Source organism: Stegostoma tigrinum, chromosome 2, assembly GCF_030684315.1.
Source record: "Stegostoma tigrinum isolate sSteTig4 chromosome 2, sSteTig4.hap1, whole genome shotgun sequence".
Classification (NCBI taxonomy): Eukaryota; Metazoa; Chordata; class Chondrichthyes; order Orectolobiformes; family Stegostomatidae; genus Stegostoma; species Stegostoma tigrinum.
Window position 1 is genome coordinate 72,189,470 of NC_081355.1, and position 19,784 is coordinate 72,209,253.

General features: G+C 40.3%; 1 protein-coding gene across 1 annotated transcript in view; it reads left to right on the top strand.

The window, feature by feature from the left end:
- Positions 1-19,784, top strand: part of LOC125447373 (histone deacetylase 9-like) — a 737,956-nt gene that overhangs the window by 452,172 nt on the left and 266,000 nt on the right. The window contains exon 11 of the mRNA XM_059654559.1: positions 9,764-9,867. Coding sequence (XP_059510542.1) covers positions 9,764-9,867 — 104 coding nt within the window. The remainder of the gene's footprint in view (positions 1-9,763; positions 9,868-19,784) is intronic.

The window sequence follows — 19,784 nt, forward strand, 5'->3', positions numbered from 1 at the left end:
TCTTCTTACATATCTCAAGAAGCTTTTTTAATCCATATTTATATTATTTTGCTAGTTTACAATCTGTTCTATTCATACCTTTTGAGTTTATTGGTTCTCCTTTGTTGTATTCTAAAATCCTCCCAATCCTCAGGTTTATTCCTAGTCTGTCAGTTTCATAGGTTTTTCTTTTGATCCCATACAATTTTTACCTTGCATTGTTGGCCATGGCTGGCTGATGTTTTTTTGGAGGGGGGTCTTGTGCCTTGGAGGAACCTATAGTTTCTGCAAACCGTATAATGATTCTAATTGCAATAAAAGTATGTAAGAATAGTGTAAGAACCCTTATGTTCCTGACAAAAATGGGGACAATAAATATGCACAAGAGAAATAACTTTTGAGGGACTTCAGGAAACTTCTGAAGCATTTGGAGTTGTTCATGTTATATCCCCTGGATGCTTGTCTCTTTCACCGAAGTTATAATGAGAACGTAAGTGACATTATGAGAAATGTTGCCTCCTCTTCACGGGACTATTAGTGAGAAAGGTAAAATAAGATTAGGTCTGACATAAAATGGAAAGAATACTGAAATAAATTGTAGTGAGGGGATATTTAGAATCTAGCAATTATAGGTCCTAATTTTGAGATTGTTACGTAGATAGAAGAGATAATGAAATCTATTATGAAAGTATATAGCAGCAGAATAGACTCTGAAGACATGAAACACTATGTGTAAGGGGGAAATATGAAAAGAACTATTTTAAGTAAAGAATGTGTGGTTGGGAGATGGTGGGAAATGGATGTGCTTTAAGGTAATATTTACATTTCAGAAGCAAAATATCCCAGAATCCAGTTAACTAAACAAAAAAAAAGTAAGAAAATAGTTGAGAAGAGCAGTTGTGGAGGTGTTAAGGAGAAATGTAAACTCTATGAGGAGCATGGTAGGAAGAATTATAAGGTTAAGCATAAAGATTCTGATGTGAGACGAGAGATACAATAATAACTGTGTTCTCGATATCAGGAGAAAGAGAATTTTTAAAAATCCGAACTCTTAACTATTAATAGTGAAAAGATGATGTCAGAAATCTGAAAATTAGTAATATAAACAAACCATTTTTTTAGTAACTTTTATTACTGAGAAAGAGATGCTTAAGTTGTGAGAAGTTTAAGAAGCAAGGAAGCTGCAAACTATTAATATCACAGATAGAACCACAGAACATCTCAGGAATGTTGGAAGGTAGGAACTAACACATCAGCCAGATCAGGTCAGGGTAACAGACTCCCTTCCCTAATGGAATTTGCCAATCAGTTAGATTCTTTTATTACAACACGCAGCTGACCTGAGCTTTCATTTCCAGATTTTAAAATCTTAATTCAAATTCTGATAATGTCATGGTGATGTTTGATTTCATGTTATTAGATTTATTATTCCAGGAGTCGAGAAATGAAATCTCCTCGTAGACATCAGGACCCTGATGGTGTGCGATTTCTGGTCTGAGAGTCTAGGACCTGAGGGCATCATCTCATTGTAAAGAATCACTGTTAAAGACAAAAATGTGAAGGTTTCTTTTCTAGCATTAGAGCATCTGTGGAATTCTTAACAGCAGAAAGTGTTAAGGCTGGCTCAATCAGCGTATTCATGAGATTGACAGATTTTTAATCATATGTCTTGATCTCCCTTATGGAGATAAGACAGGAAAGTGGAATTGAGGATTACCAGATTATCCATGATCTCAATATACAGCAGAGCAGGTTGAGTGGATTCTGCTTCGGCAAAAAATAACAGGCTTCCTCTGAGAACCCTCTCCTATTGGGGTACGCAGGTCGGCTTCTAAGGCTATGTAGAGCCGATAGCCCCATCAGGAGAGGCAACATGATAAACCCTGCTATTGAGAAAATATTGGCCAATGTGCTCAGAAAGAAATACCTTCTTATGCTGTCTAAGAAATTGGAATTGGAATCATAGAACGCCGATTTGGTCTTCAAAGGACGATTGAAATCACAACTTGGTGCTCATGTGGAGTGGCCAAACACCTTGTCATAATATGATTGAACACAGAAGTCCTTAACTAATTCATTTTCTCTCTGGATTTTTGCATTCAATGACCTTCAGGCAATGGGGATGTTAATTTGAACACCATTTCATTTAACTATCAGTGAGGCATGTTTCCAAACTATAAATTTAGATTAAACAAAGTTGGGCTTTGGGAATACTTAGGTTTGTGTTGTTTATCATAACACTTCAAATATTAAAAAATATAAAACCCTGCACTAATTCACTCCAGATTCTGGTTTCATTTACTATAAATAATGTCAAGGAAATTTCGAATTGTTTGCTTGAGTTGATTGAAAATTTGTAGTATATGCATATTCCAGTCACAAATTTGTTTACTTATTTATCTGATAAATGAACCCATGTAGACATTGGATAAATAGATAATATTTTAAACACTCATGCACATTTAATGCTTGGGTAATGATGCGTACTTGGTTGAATTTTTAGATGGAGAAATAATCATTATGGAAATTGCAGCCAATCTGATTGAGCAATCATCAAAAATTTTGTTGTGATGTGTAACTTTGAACCCTTTACTGATTTTCTTACAGAATATGGGCAGTAGTTTTTTTCATAACGCTGTTATGTTTTTGCAAATTACAATCAACAAAAGGCCATTTCATGTTAAGAGAATATCATTGGCAATTCTTAGTCATTTGCTTCCAGTGCCATGCTTTCAATATGAATGAAGTGAACCAGACTAGAAAGTACGGAAGGGATGCACTTTTATGGTCATAGTTCAACAAAATGCTGCATTTTACAAAGGACGTTGAGACATTGAAGACAGTGCAGACAAAACTCATGAGAATGATTCAGTTACGAAAGCAGGCTTTAGAAGTGGGACTAATTTCCTTGGAGGTGAGAAAGCTGAAAGGAAATCTAGTTAAGGTGTTGACATTCACGAGGGGTCTGGACAGCGTAGACGGAGATAAACAGTGCCCACACATGCAATGATCGGGATCAAGATGACAAAGACTTGAAGTACAAAAACAAAGTTGCTGGAAAAGCTCAGCAGGTCTAGCAGCATCTATGGAGGAGAAAACAGTTAACGTTTCGGGTCCAGTGACACATCCTCAGAACTGATGGTGGCTGGGAAAACATCAGTTTATATGCAGAAAATGGGGAGGTGGGTGAGACAGGGAGTAAACGACAAGATAGAGCCCAAAGAGAAAGACAGTTGGACAGACAAAGGAGTTGCTAATGATCAGGTTAGGAGGGTGAACAGTTTCCCTCTCCTCCCCTCCCTTGTCCGCCTTCCATGGGGACTATTCCCTCTGGGACACCCTGGTCCGTGTCTCCTTCACCCCCAACACCTCCCCACAGCCCTGTGGCACCTTCCCCTGTAACCGGCGAAGGTGCAACACCTGCCCATTTCCCCCCCCACTATCCAAGGGCCCAAACATACCTTCCAGGTCAAGGAACACTTCACCTGCACTTACAAGAATTTAGTCCACTACATTCGCTGCTCACAATGTGGTCTCTTCCACGCTGGGGAAACGAAACGTAGACTTGGCGACTGCTTCGCAGAACATCTACGTTCTGTTCGCAGCAAAGACTGTGAACTACCTGTTGCCTGCCACTTCAATGCACCACCTTGCTCCCTGGCCAATATCTCTGTCTCAGCTTGCTGCAGTGTTCCAGTGAAGCCCAACACAAGCTGGAGGAACAACACCTCATTTTCTGCTTGGGGACCCTACAGGCCTCCAGACTCAATATTGAGTTCAATTATTTTAGGGCCTAAACTCCCCCATGTCCCAGCCCCCCCACCCCACACACCAGGCCTTGTTACCACATAGCCTGCCATTACACACCCTCTGCTGTTAGTCAGTAACAGTCCCCATTAACAACTATTCATCCTCCCAGCCTGATCGTTAGCAACTCCTTTGTCTGTCCAACTGTCTTTCTCTCTCTTTGGGCTCTATTCTATCATTTACTCCCTACCCCAACCACCTCCCCAATTCCCGCACATAGACTGACATTTTCCCAGCCACCATCAGTTCTGAGGAAGGGTCACTGGACCCGAAACGTTAACTCTGTTTTCTCTTTCACAGATGCTGCCAGACCTGCTGAGCTTTTCCAGCAACCTAGTTTTGTTCCTGATTTACAACATCCACAGTTCTTTTGGTTCTTAGGTTTGAAGTATTTGGCAAAAAAAGCAAAAATGATATGAGATAAATCCTGTGAGTAGTTAAGGAGTGGAATACATTGCCTGAGAGTCTGTTGGAGATAGGTTCATTCAAAAGAGAGTTAGCTTTACCAAAAAAGCAGATGGTTACTTGCAGAGAAATAACATGTAGTGTTATGGGGAGAAGACAGGAAAATAGCACTTGGTAAAGTGCTCATTTGGAGAGCTGGTGCAGCCACAATGGGCTAAATGATCTCCTTCAGCTCTGTAACAATTCTGCGATTCTGTGCCAATTAAGATAGGGTTGAGGCACATAGATTGGAGACTTTTGACCTTGCCATGGCCATTATTAATGCTTCCTTTGAAACTTCATCTTAAATATATATCTGGTCTAGGGTCATTTAGGTTTTATAGATCAATCAGTGCTGAGGTGTGCCTGAGAAGCAGCTTTATTGTTTTTAGAGTGATAGTTTTTATGGGATCAATTTGCATTAGATTTTTACTGAATATGGTAGGGTTTTCTATAACATGATAGAAGTATGGTGAGAGTTATGCTGATAGCTGTTGGGAGGACAGCTTCTTCTAGTGATATGCCTTTGCTGTCATGTTTTAAGATCCTTAAGGCCCTTAGGAAGGTCAATACAGTGCCATAGGAAGGAGACGTCTAACAAGTTGGTGGGCACCTTAAATGTAACGCCGAAGTAATGTGAGGTGTTCTTGATCATTTTTTGTCCTTTCTTGGGGTTTATGACGTACAATGTATTTACTGTCCCAGAATGCAGAAAAGTCAGCATGTGCAGCAAGGAGAAAAGATGTAAGAAGGCATTCCACTTAATGAAATTCACTCTCTCCGCTAATGCCTTTGACCTCTTCTATCCTTTTTGACTGGGGCTTTTGGTGAAAGATTTTATGTAAAGCAGCAAAATTAGGATATTACAGGACATCACGTATCATTAGCATACTTAAGTACATCACGTCTAGGTGGAATTTTGACAGGCTCTGAATAACAGGGAATGAAAGGGGGTTTCAGAAATAAGATAGGTTCTTAGTAATGTGAGCATTCATCATTCACATCACTCTCAAAATCACAGTTTAACATTTTCTGCACCATAATGGGCAAGGAGGACAAGACCAGTTACCTGGCATCTTATAAGTCTGTATGACGGATCCCGGGAGCTGCTATGAAGCCTATATCATTGAGCAGTCACAGGTTTGTGCTTTATTTCAAGGCCAGAAGCCTCAAAAGGATGGTTACTGTATGACAAGTGCTATCCTCTGCAAACGTGGCTGATGACTCCATTATGCAATCTCCTGACTGAGGTTGGACATCAATACAATGCAGCCTTTTCTTCATCCCAGGCTATCGTAAAGTAGATGATAGGCCTGCTGAAGTTAAGATGTTTGGACCAGTCTGAGTGTGTTTTGCGGTACAACTCAGAATGTGCCACATACTTATGGGCGGCATGGTGGCTCAGTGGCTAACATTGCTGCCTTACAGCATGAGTGATCCTGGTTCAATTCCACCCTCGGAAAACTGTCTGTGTGGAGTTTGCACACTCTCCCTGTGTCTGTGAGGGTTTCCTCTGAGAACTCCAGTTTCCTCCCACAGTTTACGGGCTAGGTGGATTGGCCATGCTAAATTGCCCATAGTAATCAGCGATGTGTCGATTAGATGGGTTATAGGAGGATGAGGTCTGGTTGGGTTGCCCTGAGGGTCAGTGTGGACTTGTTGGGTCAAAGGGCCTGTTTTCACAGTGTAGGGGTTCTATGATGAATTCCTCAATGTTGTGCTCTGCACAACTGGAGGAGGCAGAGAGGGGATGTGATGGACGCTGAGGAGCTGGGAGAGCAGCAGCAGTTTTCTGAGGAGGTATATGAGGACATGCAGCAGGAGAAACATCACCTTTTTTATGATGGAGCAGTGCAGTATCAGGCATGACAAACCAGACAGTACATAATTGACAACCAATACCAACAGATTAGAATTAGGTGACCGATCATTCATTGACAATAAATTTGTTGCTACTCACGAAGGAGATTGCTCCATTCATCTACCGAAGTTAATGCAGCATTTTCTTGGTTGATTTTTCTTAACTTTTATTGAATAACAGAAAAAAAAAGCAAATATGTTCAAATGTTTGAAGGCTTTACAACATGTGACACTCCTGCAATGAAAGATATACTATGATGGACATTAGAAAGGTTTATAACATGGTATCACCACAAGGATACAGAGCCTGTGTAGCTTGATGCTTATGGCTGTGGCTACTGTGACAGACAATCAGACAGGTAATCACACAAAATAGCAATCAGTTTACAAATATGAGGTTCTGCTTTGCAATGAAGTGACATCCATGCCACCCTTGTGCCCTCAGAAGCTTTTCTTATTAGTTTTCCTATCACTTTGCCAGCCATGAATAGCCATCACAGTACTCAAGGATTGAGCTGGTCCATCGCTGGACATTAAATATGGCACCAGCAATGGATATCCTGGAAGGTCTTGTCAGTGGGAAGTATTTCCATTACTGGTGAGCATGCAAGCCAGGCCATTAGGATGTGGAGCACACATAATGAGATGAACAGCGGACAATTGTGTGAGAAAGTCTGCCAGACCCCATAGACGGAAACCCTCCATGAAACACCTGGAATTGACACTTTGCCAATTTTTAGCAAAATCAGTCCATGTGTCTTGAAACATCCAAAGGGATAGTCCAGTGCATTGAGGTGCATTCTTTGTTTTGTAGCAGTTGAATTTGAGCCTGATTGCTGGATAAATATTCAATGATCTGAAAAATGATCTGGAAAGGTGTGAGCAAGTCAATGGTGTGAAACAAATGGATGACATTAGCACATAAAATATACTGAGTTTTCTATTGGGTATTATTTTAACACACGTAACCAATAACAAAATAACTCAGCAGAAAGTGCAGCATTTATATTTGTGCCATGATTTCATAGTCCAACTTAAAATGTTTTAGAGGAGTAACATTAATGACCAGAATTGATATTTTCACATGATTATAAAACATCATTGCTGAAAGAGTGATCAGTAGTTCAGTTGAGAATACAGCCTTGAAATAAATCTGGGTTATCTATTATTTCTTTTCAGTTCTTATTTAATCTGTCAATTGAACTGTATTAGGTGGCTTCATTAAGTTCTTGTTGATTGGCTCAATTGGCTGGATGGTTGGTTTGTGATGCAGAGTGATGCCAACAGTGTGGGTTCAATTTCACATACCAGCTGAAGCAACCATGGAGGACTCTCCTTCTCATCCTCTCCTCTTGCTTGAGATGTGAAAACCCTCAGGTTAAACTCACTACCAGTCATTTCTCTCTCTAAATGAAAGAGCAGCGCCATGGTCTTCTCAGACAATAGTGGCTTTACCTCACAAATTGTCTTTATAGTGATTCTCGATTCTCATTGCATGTGTAGAAGGCCAATGTGCAGCATGCCATTTATCTGCAGCAGTATCACAGTGAAAGATTAAAGTTTGCAATGTTGCTTTCATGATAAAAAATGTCAAGGATTGTTGTATTTAGTACTATAGCCTATATATAATAAAATATTTTGGATGAGGCAATTAAGATGTTTCTGTTACACAGGCCCCATCTATTGGCAGTCAATAGAATAATGCACCAGTTGAAAATATAGTGATAAGTAGCAGAAATAAAGTAACTCAAGACTTTAAAAGTAATGCTTCATTATTTAATTAACAGCTTGGCGAATTGTTGCTGCATTTCTCTGATCTTCAAAACTACAATACAGTTGTACCTCCATGAGAATTCTTGTAGCCACATTAACTAACTTGTTTTCTCCTGTTTTGTTCTGAGTCTCACTATGAGGTGGCTTGGATCTTCCATTGACATTAAAAATTCTAGCGGCCATTAGCTGCGGTGAATAGTATTGATTATATGACCTCTAAAGAAGGAAGACGACTTAATGTGTTGAATGACTCATTCTTCTCAACATGATTTCCTATAGTCGTTTGCTTTTCTTACTGACTGAGGGATAGCTGAAGAAAAGTCAGGTTAAAACAATTGAATTACTCTATTGTGCAATGAGTAAATGCCTTGTAAATTACAGTGCTGCAATTTTAGGTTCAGGCTTTAATTTCACTGGCTCCAGCCGTCATGGTGATAGAAACACTACAACTGAGTTCAATTTTCTTTGAACAAGAGGGGAGAAATAATTAAATGTGAGGCTGGATGAACACAGCAGGCCAAACAGCATCTCAGGAGCACAAAAGCTGACGTTTTGGGCCTAGACCCTTCTTCAGAGAGGGGGATGGGGTGAGGGTTCTGGAATAAATAGGGAGAGAGGGGGAGGCGGACCGAAGATGGAGAGAAAAGAAGATAGGTGGAGAGGAGAGTATAGGTAGGGAGGGAATAGGTCAGTCCAGGGAAGACGGACAGGTCAAGGAGGTGGGATGAGGTTAGTAGGTAGGAGATGGAGGTGCGGCTTGGGGTGGGAGGAAGGGATGGGTGAGAGGAAGAACAGGTTAGGGAGGCAGAGACAGGTTGGACTGGTTTTGGGATGCAGTGGGTAGAGGGGAAGAGCTGGGCTGGTTGTGTGGTGCAGTGGGGGGAGGGGACGAACTGGCTGGTTTTGGGATGCGATGGGGGAAGGGGAGATTTTGAAGCTGGTGAAGTCCACATTGATACCATTGAGCTGCAGGGTTCCCAAGCAGAATATGAGTTGCTGGTCCTGCAACCTTCGGGTGGCATCATTGTGGCACTGCAGGAGGCCCATGATGGACATGTCATCTAAAGAATGGGAGGGTGAGTGGAAATGGTTTGCGACTGGGAAGTGCAGTTGTTTATTGCGAACCGAGCAGAGGTGTTCTGCAAAGCGGTCCCCAAGCCTCTGCTTGGTTTCCCCAATGTAGAGGAAGCCACACCGGGTACAGTGGATGCAGTATACCACATTGGCAGATGTGCAGGTGAACCTCTGCTTAATGTGGAATGCCATCTTGGGGCCTGGGATAGGGCTGAGGGAGGAGGTGTGGGGTCAAGTGTAGCATTTCCTGCGGTTGCAGGAGATGCTGCTGGGCCTGCTGTGTTCATCCAGCCTCACACTTCATTATCTTGGATTCTCCAGCATAATAATTAGCCAGGTTTCTAGCTCATGATCAACATGCTGACCTATGTTTCAAGTGCATTTGGGAAGATAGCTGGTGGAAACATTATATTGTATAATATTAATGTTCCCCAACCATAGGCCGCTCCCTACAAGTACACATATGAAGAATGACAGTGCCTGTGGAATAGTATGTTTTCATAATTCACTGTATTCTTTCATGAATCACGATAAGGAAAGATAATTCTAAAACATACTGAATTGTTGATGTCTAAGTCGATATAAAGGCCATCCTCTACTGATTTCATAACATATAAAAGTTACAATTGATTAAGACCTATAATGTGCCATAGAATTCCATCATCAGTTCAGAATACTAAACTGAATTGATAAGACTCTTCAGTTTCACCAAATAGAGAAAAGCAAAAATATTACACATAGCGCAAAGAAAATATCTCCTTTGCTCATCCCATTCTCCCCATACATATGTGTAATTCCTGGTTTGGTTTTTGTTTTCTTCTTAAAGGTTCCTCGGTTTGTAACAGTGCTCCAGGATCTGGCCCCAGTTCTCCCAACAATAGCTGCATTGGATGCTCATTAGAGAATGGATTCTCACATTCACACACCGAGGTAAGACTTCAGTGTTTTATATCACTGAATTATTGTACTTTCTCGTCTTTGCTCCTCTCTGTTTCTAACACTGTCATTTCAACCCACCCCTCCCCGAATTTTTGTCTCTGTATTTTTCTGTGAAATTCTTTTTGACACCAAGATCAGCAAAAGAAAATTCCTGGTGAACAATTTACACAATAAAGAGCTAGAAATACAGCTTGATAGAAACCAGCTGAGATTTCAGGTGTGCTGTCAAAGTTCTGTGAGTGACTCATCCTCTTGATGTTCGGAAACCCCTTAGCCTTTGCCGTGCCATTTCTAGTTGAATTTTTCATATAGTTTATCCTTAGGTTTGCCCTCGGGATTTTGATGGCATGGACTGGCTGATTTTTTTTTTCTCGAGAAGTGCAGATAATCTTCCTCTCTCTATTTTTTTCATAAAGTATTAATAGAAACAACCTGCCAGCGATATTTTGCATGAGAGAATTATTATTAGCCTATTGGTTTCTGAGGCTGAGAGGTGCAGTGAATTAACATACTGTCCTGTGGAATTCAAGTCTGAATCAAATCCAGGTTGAAAGCCTTTCTCCCTTAGACTGCTACAAATGTCTATCTTTTTGGCAAGTTTTTTTTTCCTTTATTCATTCACGAGATTGCTGGCCAGGCAGCATTTATTGTCCAACCCTAATGGCCCAGAGGCCAGTTAAGCAACCATATTGCTGTGGTTCTGGAATCACATGTAGGCTAGACCAGGTAAGGATGTCAGATTTTCATCCCTAAGAGACATTAATGAGCCAGATGGGCTTTTCCCTGACAATCGGCACTAGATTTATGATCATCTCATTAATTCCAGATATTTATTAAATTCAAATTCCACCATCTGCCATGGCAGGATTTGACCCTAGATCCCCAGCCAATTATCTGGGTCTCTGGCATAACAGTGCAGTGATAATACCACTAGGCCATCAACCCCAGGAAAGAGTGTGAGCATAGTGGGGATATGAAGAACATAAGTGAGATTCTGAAAATATTTCCTGCTTGATATTTCCGGCGCAGCCCCGTAATTATATTCTAAAAAAGCTTACTTATAATATCAGTGATTACCTAAAAACAGTACCTCATCTGTAAATATTCCAAAATGGAACATTCTGCACTCAAATGAAAACAAGAAGCAGGAGTCTTCAGTGCCTCTAGCCTGTTCTCTCATGTAATAATATCATTGCTGATCAGATTGTAACCTCAAATCCTCATTCCTGCTGATAACCTTCCACCTCCCTGCTTACCAAGAATCCATTCATTTCTGCCTTAAACACATTCAAAAACATTGCTTCCACCACCCTTTCAGGAAGACTCATGACCTTCTGTTGAACAAAGACTTCCTCATCTCTACTTAAACTGGGCAACCCCTTACTTTTAAACAGGGAGACCTTGTTAACAAAATAGTGAGTTTAGTAGTTGCTAAACACAAGAAGAAATTATAATATGCCACACATTCATGGAGAATAGAAACAAAAAGGGAGTCCAAGAAATAATAAAATTTATAAGATATACAGAACAGTCTCGTGAAGAGGAGACAGTGGAACATTGCTATTTGGCCAGTCAATTTTGGTATTCGTGCTTTTGCAGATTAGGCAAAATTATACTTCCTGTTTCTGGTTGATGGTGACTGGCAGCACTCAGTGTAAGAATGTCTGTCTTTCTTTTATCCTGTTTCCATTGAGTGACTAGCTGGCTTCTAACACCCTGAGTGACAAGCCTTTCATCTGTAATGTAGGAGTAAATATTGGGTGGATCTTCAACTCTGATCTTCACAGTACGTTACTGTTCAAACACAGACTAGTACCTTAGCCCAATGATACACATGAGCACCTCAGTTCACTAGCCCATGCTAGCACAAACAGACCATGTGTAAATTGGTCTTTAATCCTTGCCTTTATGCATTCTTGAAAAAAAGGAAGATACAAAACATGTCTCTTGTTCTGATTGTTATATTTTCTCTCACGTTCACAGTATGAAATAACTTCCAGAAAAATGCAGTTTAGTTTGATGTGCATTTATTCCATTTAAATTCATCTCTTGAAGCTTCCTTGATACCTTATCAACATGATATTCCAGGGTCTCCCTTCAGACATGTACATTGATAGTTGTCTTTTGGGTGTATATCCTTTAAACAAATGCACTGCATTTTGTAATTGAAAATTCAGACCACCTGTAAGTGTTTCTCTTGCCATAATAAATGTGACTCAGCAGTCCAGGTGTGGTTTCATCCAGTCAAGGGGGCCTATGTCCAGTCAGGTGTGCCAACACAGGCAAGGATATCATTTGGTCTCAATTGGGAGGGTTGAGAATGGTTAGTCCTGCATGCCAACATAACCAATCCTGGAATTACTGGTAGGTCAAATGGAGAGCTGCACAGAAATCAATTAGGGGGCTAGTCTATCCTCAGTCGGAAAGGATGGTAAGGTGTCCTGAGTGAGTGACAAGGAGGTGCAGAGGGCAGGAACACTTAGCAGTTGGTGGGGTGAGGTGGGGGGGGGGGCGTGGTGGTGGTGGTTGGAGGTTCAAGGATTTGTGGTAGATGACGTGAGGGAAAATGCTGCAGGCAATGATGATAGTGGTAGACCATGAGCCTTGGTGGGATGTGGGTGCAATGGCGGAGTAAGCAGGGTGTGAAGTAACAGAGAGAAGGTGGCATTTACCCTTGCTGACCATTGAAAATCATTAACCTTCTGCCTAAACTGCTGGGCATAACATACTAAACTAAGTGGTATCTTCAGTCCAGACTGGCAGTGACTGGCTTCTTCTGGCACTTGTGAGGAATGACAGCATTCCTCCTCTCCAATGCCTCACCCCAATACCAGGCACTGTTCCCTCTAATTTTCTTACTGGCTATACAGGCCTCCGAAATCCATTCATTACAGCGACTTCCAAAACTGGAAGTGAATGACGTGGATGCCATGCGTAGAACCTTGGAATGTCTAGACGTGCAGCCACGCAAAATAAAGGGGTCGTTGGTTCCGGGCCCCTGTATGTAAGTTGGAAAACAACTTCCATCTCTCATTTGTTATTTGAAATTGTACACTAAGGCCAAGTTTCTCCCCTGGGGTCAGAGTCATCTTACAACTGGGAGTCCACAACAAGCCACTAAAGAAAGGGGAAACTATGTAGCTTTCTCTTATATGTCAGTGCTGAGTGGGAAATAGCATTCATTGGGGTATAAATATGATGCCAAGGTGTTAATATTGTAGGATTCCAGCACTGGTGAGCATTTTTGCCACTGTTGAGGGCAGCATTGTACAAGGGTGGCACTGCAAGGGCAGGTTACATCATTAAAGTGAGCAACAGAGGATTGTTCGATAAAAGTCACCAAGACACACAAAAGGAAATCCCCAATAAATTTCTTAAAGTTGACTCTTGGGCAAAATGTGGGAAAAGTATGCCCTGTTTCTCTCTCTACAGATAGTGCTAGAAGTAATGAATTTCTCCAACATTTTGTTCTTGTTTCAGATTTCTAGCATCTATGATATTTGCTAGAGCTTTTGTTAAATTACAGCTTTACCCATTGCCTGCAATCTATTAGCTGAAATAGGTGTCTGAAATTTGTGGAAAATGATTTTCCCAGATGTTATGTGACAGAAAGTTTGTGTTTAAAGCCTTGTAGATTAAATTCAGTAATTACCATTTTCAGGTCAGTGTTAACTCATTGCAGGCCACATCAATGTTTCCTCATCAACTATGAAAGAATAATTGATCACAGCAACTCTGATTACTCTGAATTGGGAAGTTTTCTATTGTTAGATTAATTAATCAATACTTCTTTTGTAATTGAGAAGTATTTTTACCCGACTTATGGTTAAAAGCAGGTACAATTTTTTAAAAAAATCATGAAAGATTCATATAACTGAGAATACCATCCTTTGATCACTTTGAGAACTTAAAGTAGTATAAATTTATTGAACTTATACATGCTGCATACAAGAGGGTGTCAAAAAGTTAGTTCGTGATCGAGCCTCACAATTATTTACATAATTAACTTGCTATTATGAAAACAAAACATAAGATTAAAAATGGATATAGTGCTTATCTAGTTCAGGAGTATTCAAGGATGTTATGTATCCTGTGATCTTAGTAAAAGTAGCATTCCCTGTTTTAGCAGACATTTAATGTTATGACACCTTTGTTTTCAGTGATCTGTTTATTGGCGCAGTCTCCATGACCTATCGTTTCATGTCAAAAAGCCCCCATAAAGCCTCAGTAGGAGGTTGTGTTTTGAGCAAAAACATTCAGTGTTATTTTTCATGTTAGGAATCGGCCAAAGCCTACGAGAGAAACAGCGTGGTATTCATGGGCTGCTTTTTTATGCTTTTTTTGCCCAAGATAATTGATATCTCAGAACCTTAAGGTCTCAAAAGTGGAGGTGACAAATTATTACAATTCTGTCAGGCCAGGACCTGTGTGCTGTTTCTCTCATGGAGGTGGCTCTTTTATTTGAGTCACAGATGCTTTTTTGTTTGGGAAGTAAGCAAGGATTGTTGCTATACAGCTACACTAGGTGTTCTTTTACATCCAAGTTTCTCCCCTGTGGCCAGAGTCATGTTACAACTGGGAGTCCCCAAGAAGCTACAAAATAAATGGGAAACTGTGTAGCCTTCTCTTGTGTATAAGTGCTAAACGGGAAATGTGGGACAGAAGTTGAGCTAATTGGAAAAAAATTCAGATCAACCATCCTGTTTCTTACAGCTAGAATTTCAGCTACATTTTTTTTAAAAGAAAGGAAGTGCAGTTGGCACCACTTCCCACTGAGTGAATTGTGATGGAACACTGTGGAAGTATGGACAGTTATAAATGCACAAGTTGGTGGTGTTATTGTCAATATGATACTCAAAGCATGGCACAAAACCAGCAGCAATTTCAACATGGAGTAATATGCCTTTGGCTTGGGCCATAACCCTGGAATTGAGTACTGGCCCAGACACTCAGGTTTCCATTGTAGAGCGGAGGAAGTGCAATGTATGCGAGATAACACTTGAAAACTCAGGAGTGCTCTGCTTGCTCCAGAGGTTACAGAAAATATCAAAGATTCCATGGCACTATTTGTGAAACAACAGAGGTCTTCCAATGCCTTGACTGATAATTCTCCTGATACCGAAGGCATAGAATACAAATTGTTCATCTCAGCGTTAGTTCTGGTGTTTTCTGCGCTAATTGATTGTTCTGTTTGCCAGTACAATGTAGATTAGCAATTGATGTAATACTTTATTTGAAGGATTTGGGGGATTTCTAAGAAATACCTCAAAATGTAGAGTAAAATTATGCTCATTAAGAAAGGCAAATTATGTAAGAATTTGATTCATTTCAAATATGCCTCTGGAATGTTTTAAATCCTGCCCCTTTCTATGGAACTGTGACCAAAAAAAACTGTATCATCTGTTGGCATTTTTGTTTTGTGAAATCCATATAGGGTTACAAACTAGATTCAGTCACAAAAATAGTGGCGTACCTTGTTTTGATATAGAATAACCTCAGAACAGCTGTTACATTATAATGGGTATCTAAGTCTGGGCCAAACGATTCAAATATAAGTATTCAGTGGTTTTCATTGACTGTATGTGATTTGGTATCACTATGTGAGGCACATATTTAAACTACTTTTGCCCAATCTATCTTAAAGCTGTTGACCAGCTAAAGATAGGCTGGAGAGACTCTGTAGAAGATCAGTAGTGAACAGCCACTCCCATGGTTTTAACATTGATTTTCCACTTTGGTCATTCTGTGCAAAAATGGTTAACATTGTGGTGATTATTACCTAGAGCATTTAAAGTACTATTGTTCACTTGTTAATGTAAAGTTTAAATCCAGGTTGACAGTTTATTGCTGAGGCCAAGGTTTACACAGCACTAATTCTTTTGCTTCTGGATGTCAAGCAAACTATGCAGATGATGAAACATGACATAACGTAAGCTGAAATACAAAGGGTTTTCTGTTCACTCCAAAGCTGAGATAATGCTTTAGAGGGAACCACTCAACAGAGTAGTTTGAGACGCTGAACATGAGGGAAAGAAATTTAGGGTAAAATCATAAAACATTTGCAATTTGCTGAATATTGAACTGAATGTTTGCTTGGAAGACAGTTTTTACACACAACACATGAAGATTCAAGCTTACTAGGACTAATATAATTTTGTAAAATATTCAATGATATGTGGTAGCCATCAGTGGCTGAGTTGCCTCAGAAGTTATCGTTTAGCTTTACTAATGATGTTTAGTGTAAATATCTGCAGAGTGGCAAAATTCTTCAGTAAAAATAAAAGTGTTAAAAATGCATTGCAGATCACACAGCAAAAATAGGCAAAAACCGAGCGAATGGCTGGAATCTTCTCAGCTCCTGAACAAAATGAGCAATAGTGAGTTTGTTGCAAAGGAAAGGGCAAGATTAGCAGAATTAAGATTCTTGATGTCAAGAAAAGAAAAAGTCTGATTCTGTAACCAAGGTTTAAACACCACACTGAGAATTTCTCTAATGATTGGCGAGAGGCAGATTTGCATGAACCTGCAAGCGTTTGTATGCCATTATTATCTAATCTTGTCTCATTGAAATGCATTTTCTTAATTCTCTCAAGCGGCAGACAGAAATGAGATGGTGACAATTCGCAACATGAAAGTCAGAGTAGGTACCTGGTGACTCCAGCTTGCTGCTTGTTCCTCTGGCATCCATCTTTGTCAATATTCCTCCACATCCAGGGCATGGGCAGCAATTGCCCACAGCCCTCATACATGGAGGTTGGTAACGGACATATGCCAGACTCTCCACACTTTGATGGCACATCTCTGACCTCCTTACAATAGTCTCTATTTCAGTGCTGCAGTGAAGGGAGCACCTTTCATTCCAATGCTGATCTCATGACATTTTGTGCATCTAACTTATTGATTTGACCTGATGCATCTCAGGCTTTGCTACTTGCTCTCTTATGCTCACTCATCTTGAACTTCTTTTGATGTTCACAGCCTCTCTAGCTTGGCTTGCCTTTTTACATTTCTCCCCCTCCTTCGGAAATGAAAGTTTCACAATACCTCTGTGTTGCCTTGCTATTTAGAACAGGTACAAAGCAAGGCCTATGTCATGGTTATCAGCAGCGATCAGTCAAGGGAAGAACATGTTGTTGCATGACACTGTGTTACATCAGTGTTACGCCTAGACCACATGCCAGTACAGCGCTTGGCAAACACACTGCATGTGCTTCAACTAACATACCACATCGAAAGGCCTAAGGGAAATATTCCTCGGTCAAGTCAGGAGAGACAGCCATCAGTCAGAGCTTCCCAGCAGATTATGTCATGGGTAATGGCTAACATCAGTTCTGGTCTTGGACACAACCAGTTAGTTGCTTGGTGTGGACAGAGCAGTATTTCCAAATCACTGCAGACTGGGGATTGGGTCATGGTCAGTTCTGCAGATCCACAGCAAACGGTCTGGTGATATATCGTATGTTATTTGGGGAACTATACAGAGATCAGTCAAATACCTAGTCACCCATCCAGGAGGGCTTTCTGACCAAGTCAGTCAAGGGGAAGAGCCATGGTCCATACTGAAAGTTAACAGGGTTTTGTTACCAGAGCCCACTGCTATTGTAGCGAGGTTGGAGAAGTCAGTTCTGTGGATTGCAGGCAATATGCTGGGGTACAGAAGGCACCATCATTGTGAAGGGGGGGACTGTGTCATGTAAAGTGAGAGACAATATTGGATGCCACCGACAATCACATAGCCCTGGCTTAGACAAGGGAACCGTGCAACATGATGTCTGAGCTCAAGGTCTGGGGCTCAAGGGGTAATGGGTGGGAGATAAAGTTGCAATTCAAAATGATGTATGGGAATGCGCGGTAGCTCAATACTGCAAGGCTCAACAAGGATTGTCAGAAAGTAAAGCACTTAACCAATTCTGATAAAACCTAACCCAGAGTATCAGGTTGACAATCTTTCATTCAAATTGAATTCGATTTTAATGAAATGTACAATCTACCCCAGATTTAAATGTTTAAAAGATTAAATTTCTCCCTTCCGTTTCAATGTTTCCTTTCTCTACATCATAAGTTTCCTCCAAATAATATTCTGTGCACCAAGACAGGCATCTTGTCTGTTCCAAACTTTTATCAGCTCTGCTTTTGGACAAAATTTCAGCAAAACCAGTTGGCACAAAATTATTTATTACTTAAAAAAAATTTGTTGAGGTGAGTGATTCTCAAATCATCCAGTTTGCACTTTTATGAAGCAAAGTTTAATGTTGCAGCTTGTAGAAAACTGTATTTAAATTTCATGCATTAGTTATGAGATTTTAAAAAAATTTTTCATGAATTGCGAGATCCATGAATTAATTACAAATGTTACGAATAACCAAGTGGTCTGTTCTCACTTTAGAGTAGCATCTGGTTGACTGTTGCAACTTTTCCGTTTAGTTTTAGCTAAAATTAGAAACAAACAGCCTGAGAAGTTTGGAGGAGAATCTAGACTCACCAATCTGTAACATCAAAGCGTGTTTCGAAACGACATTCTTTGGACCATAAGTGTTTGGACATATAGAAGTGTTATATATGTGGGAGGGCGATGAAGGCTGTCCCTGATCTTTCGGTTTAACTGTTATTCTTTTGTTTTTGTATTTCTTCTTTCAGATTACCTGCCAGGATATCTCCAGATATTGTTTAACTACAACTAGATTGAGAAGAAAAACATTTCCATGGTGTATCCCCACAACCTCCATTTAGTTAGCTTTGCATGCAAACCCATACTTTAATACAGCTATTCTTAGGCTCTAGGATTTACTCTGGCTGTGATATGGTTGAAAATCATAGCAAAATCTTGTGTAGATAACTGCAATTATCTCTGCTCAATTTGGACTCATTGCAAATTTATTCCATAAGACCAAAGGTCATAAAATATAGGAGGAAAGTGAAGCCATTCAGCCCATCAAGTCTGCTCAACCATTTGAACGTGGCTGATACGTTTCCAACCTCATTCTCTTGTCTTCTCCTCATAACCCTTCATCTTCTTACTAATCAAGAGCCTATCTATCTCTGTCTTAAACACACTCAATGACTTGGCCTTCACATCCTTCCGAGTTCCACAGATTCACCACACACTGGCTAGAAAAAAATTCTCGTCATCTCAGTTCTAAAGGATCGCCCCTTCACTCTGAGTCTTTGCCCTCACATCCTCGTCTATTCGACTAATGGAAACATCTTCCCCATGGTCCACTCTATCCAGGCCTGTCAGTATTCTGTAAGTTTCAATCAGATTCCCCCCTTATCCTTCTAAACTCCATTGAGTACAGACCCCAAGTCCTCAACTGCTCCTTGTGACAAGCCCTTCATCTCTAGGAGCATTCTTGTAAACCACCAGTGCTGTCATTGCATTTGCCAACTGAACCTATACATTAACCTTAAAAGAATCCTGAACTCAGACTGCTAAAGTCCCTTAATGCTTCAGATTTCCAAAACTCTTTCAGAAAAACATGGATTAATTAAGAATAATCAATACGACGTTGTGAAGGGAAGGTTATGTCTGACTAGCTTAATTGAATATTTTGACACCTTCAATGATAATTCTTCACATTTTTCCCAAGTCCCTTTGTTTTTGGACCACTTTAGAATTCTATACTTTATGTTGTTTTTCCTTCTGTTCTTTAATAAACATAAGCCCTCACAAATTTTTGCGTTAAATTTGCGTCTGCCGCTGTTTGCTAATTCCATGAGCTGGTCTATGCTCTTTTGAACTCCATCACTTTTTTTTCTCATAGTTTACAACCTTCCAAGTCTCGTGTCATCTGAAAATTTTCAAATTGTGGCCTGCACATTCAAGTTTCAGCCGTAATATAGATGAAGAAAAACAATGACCCCCTGGGAACATCACTGTCTAATCTCCTCCAACCCCAAAATGCCATCGT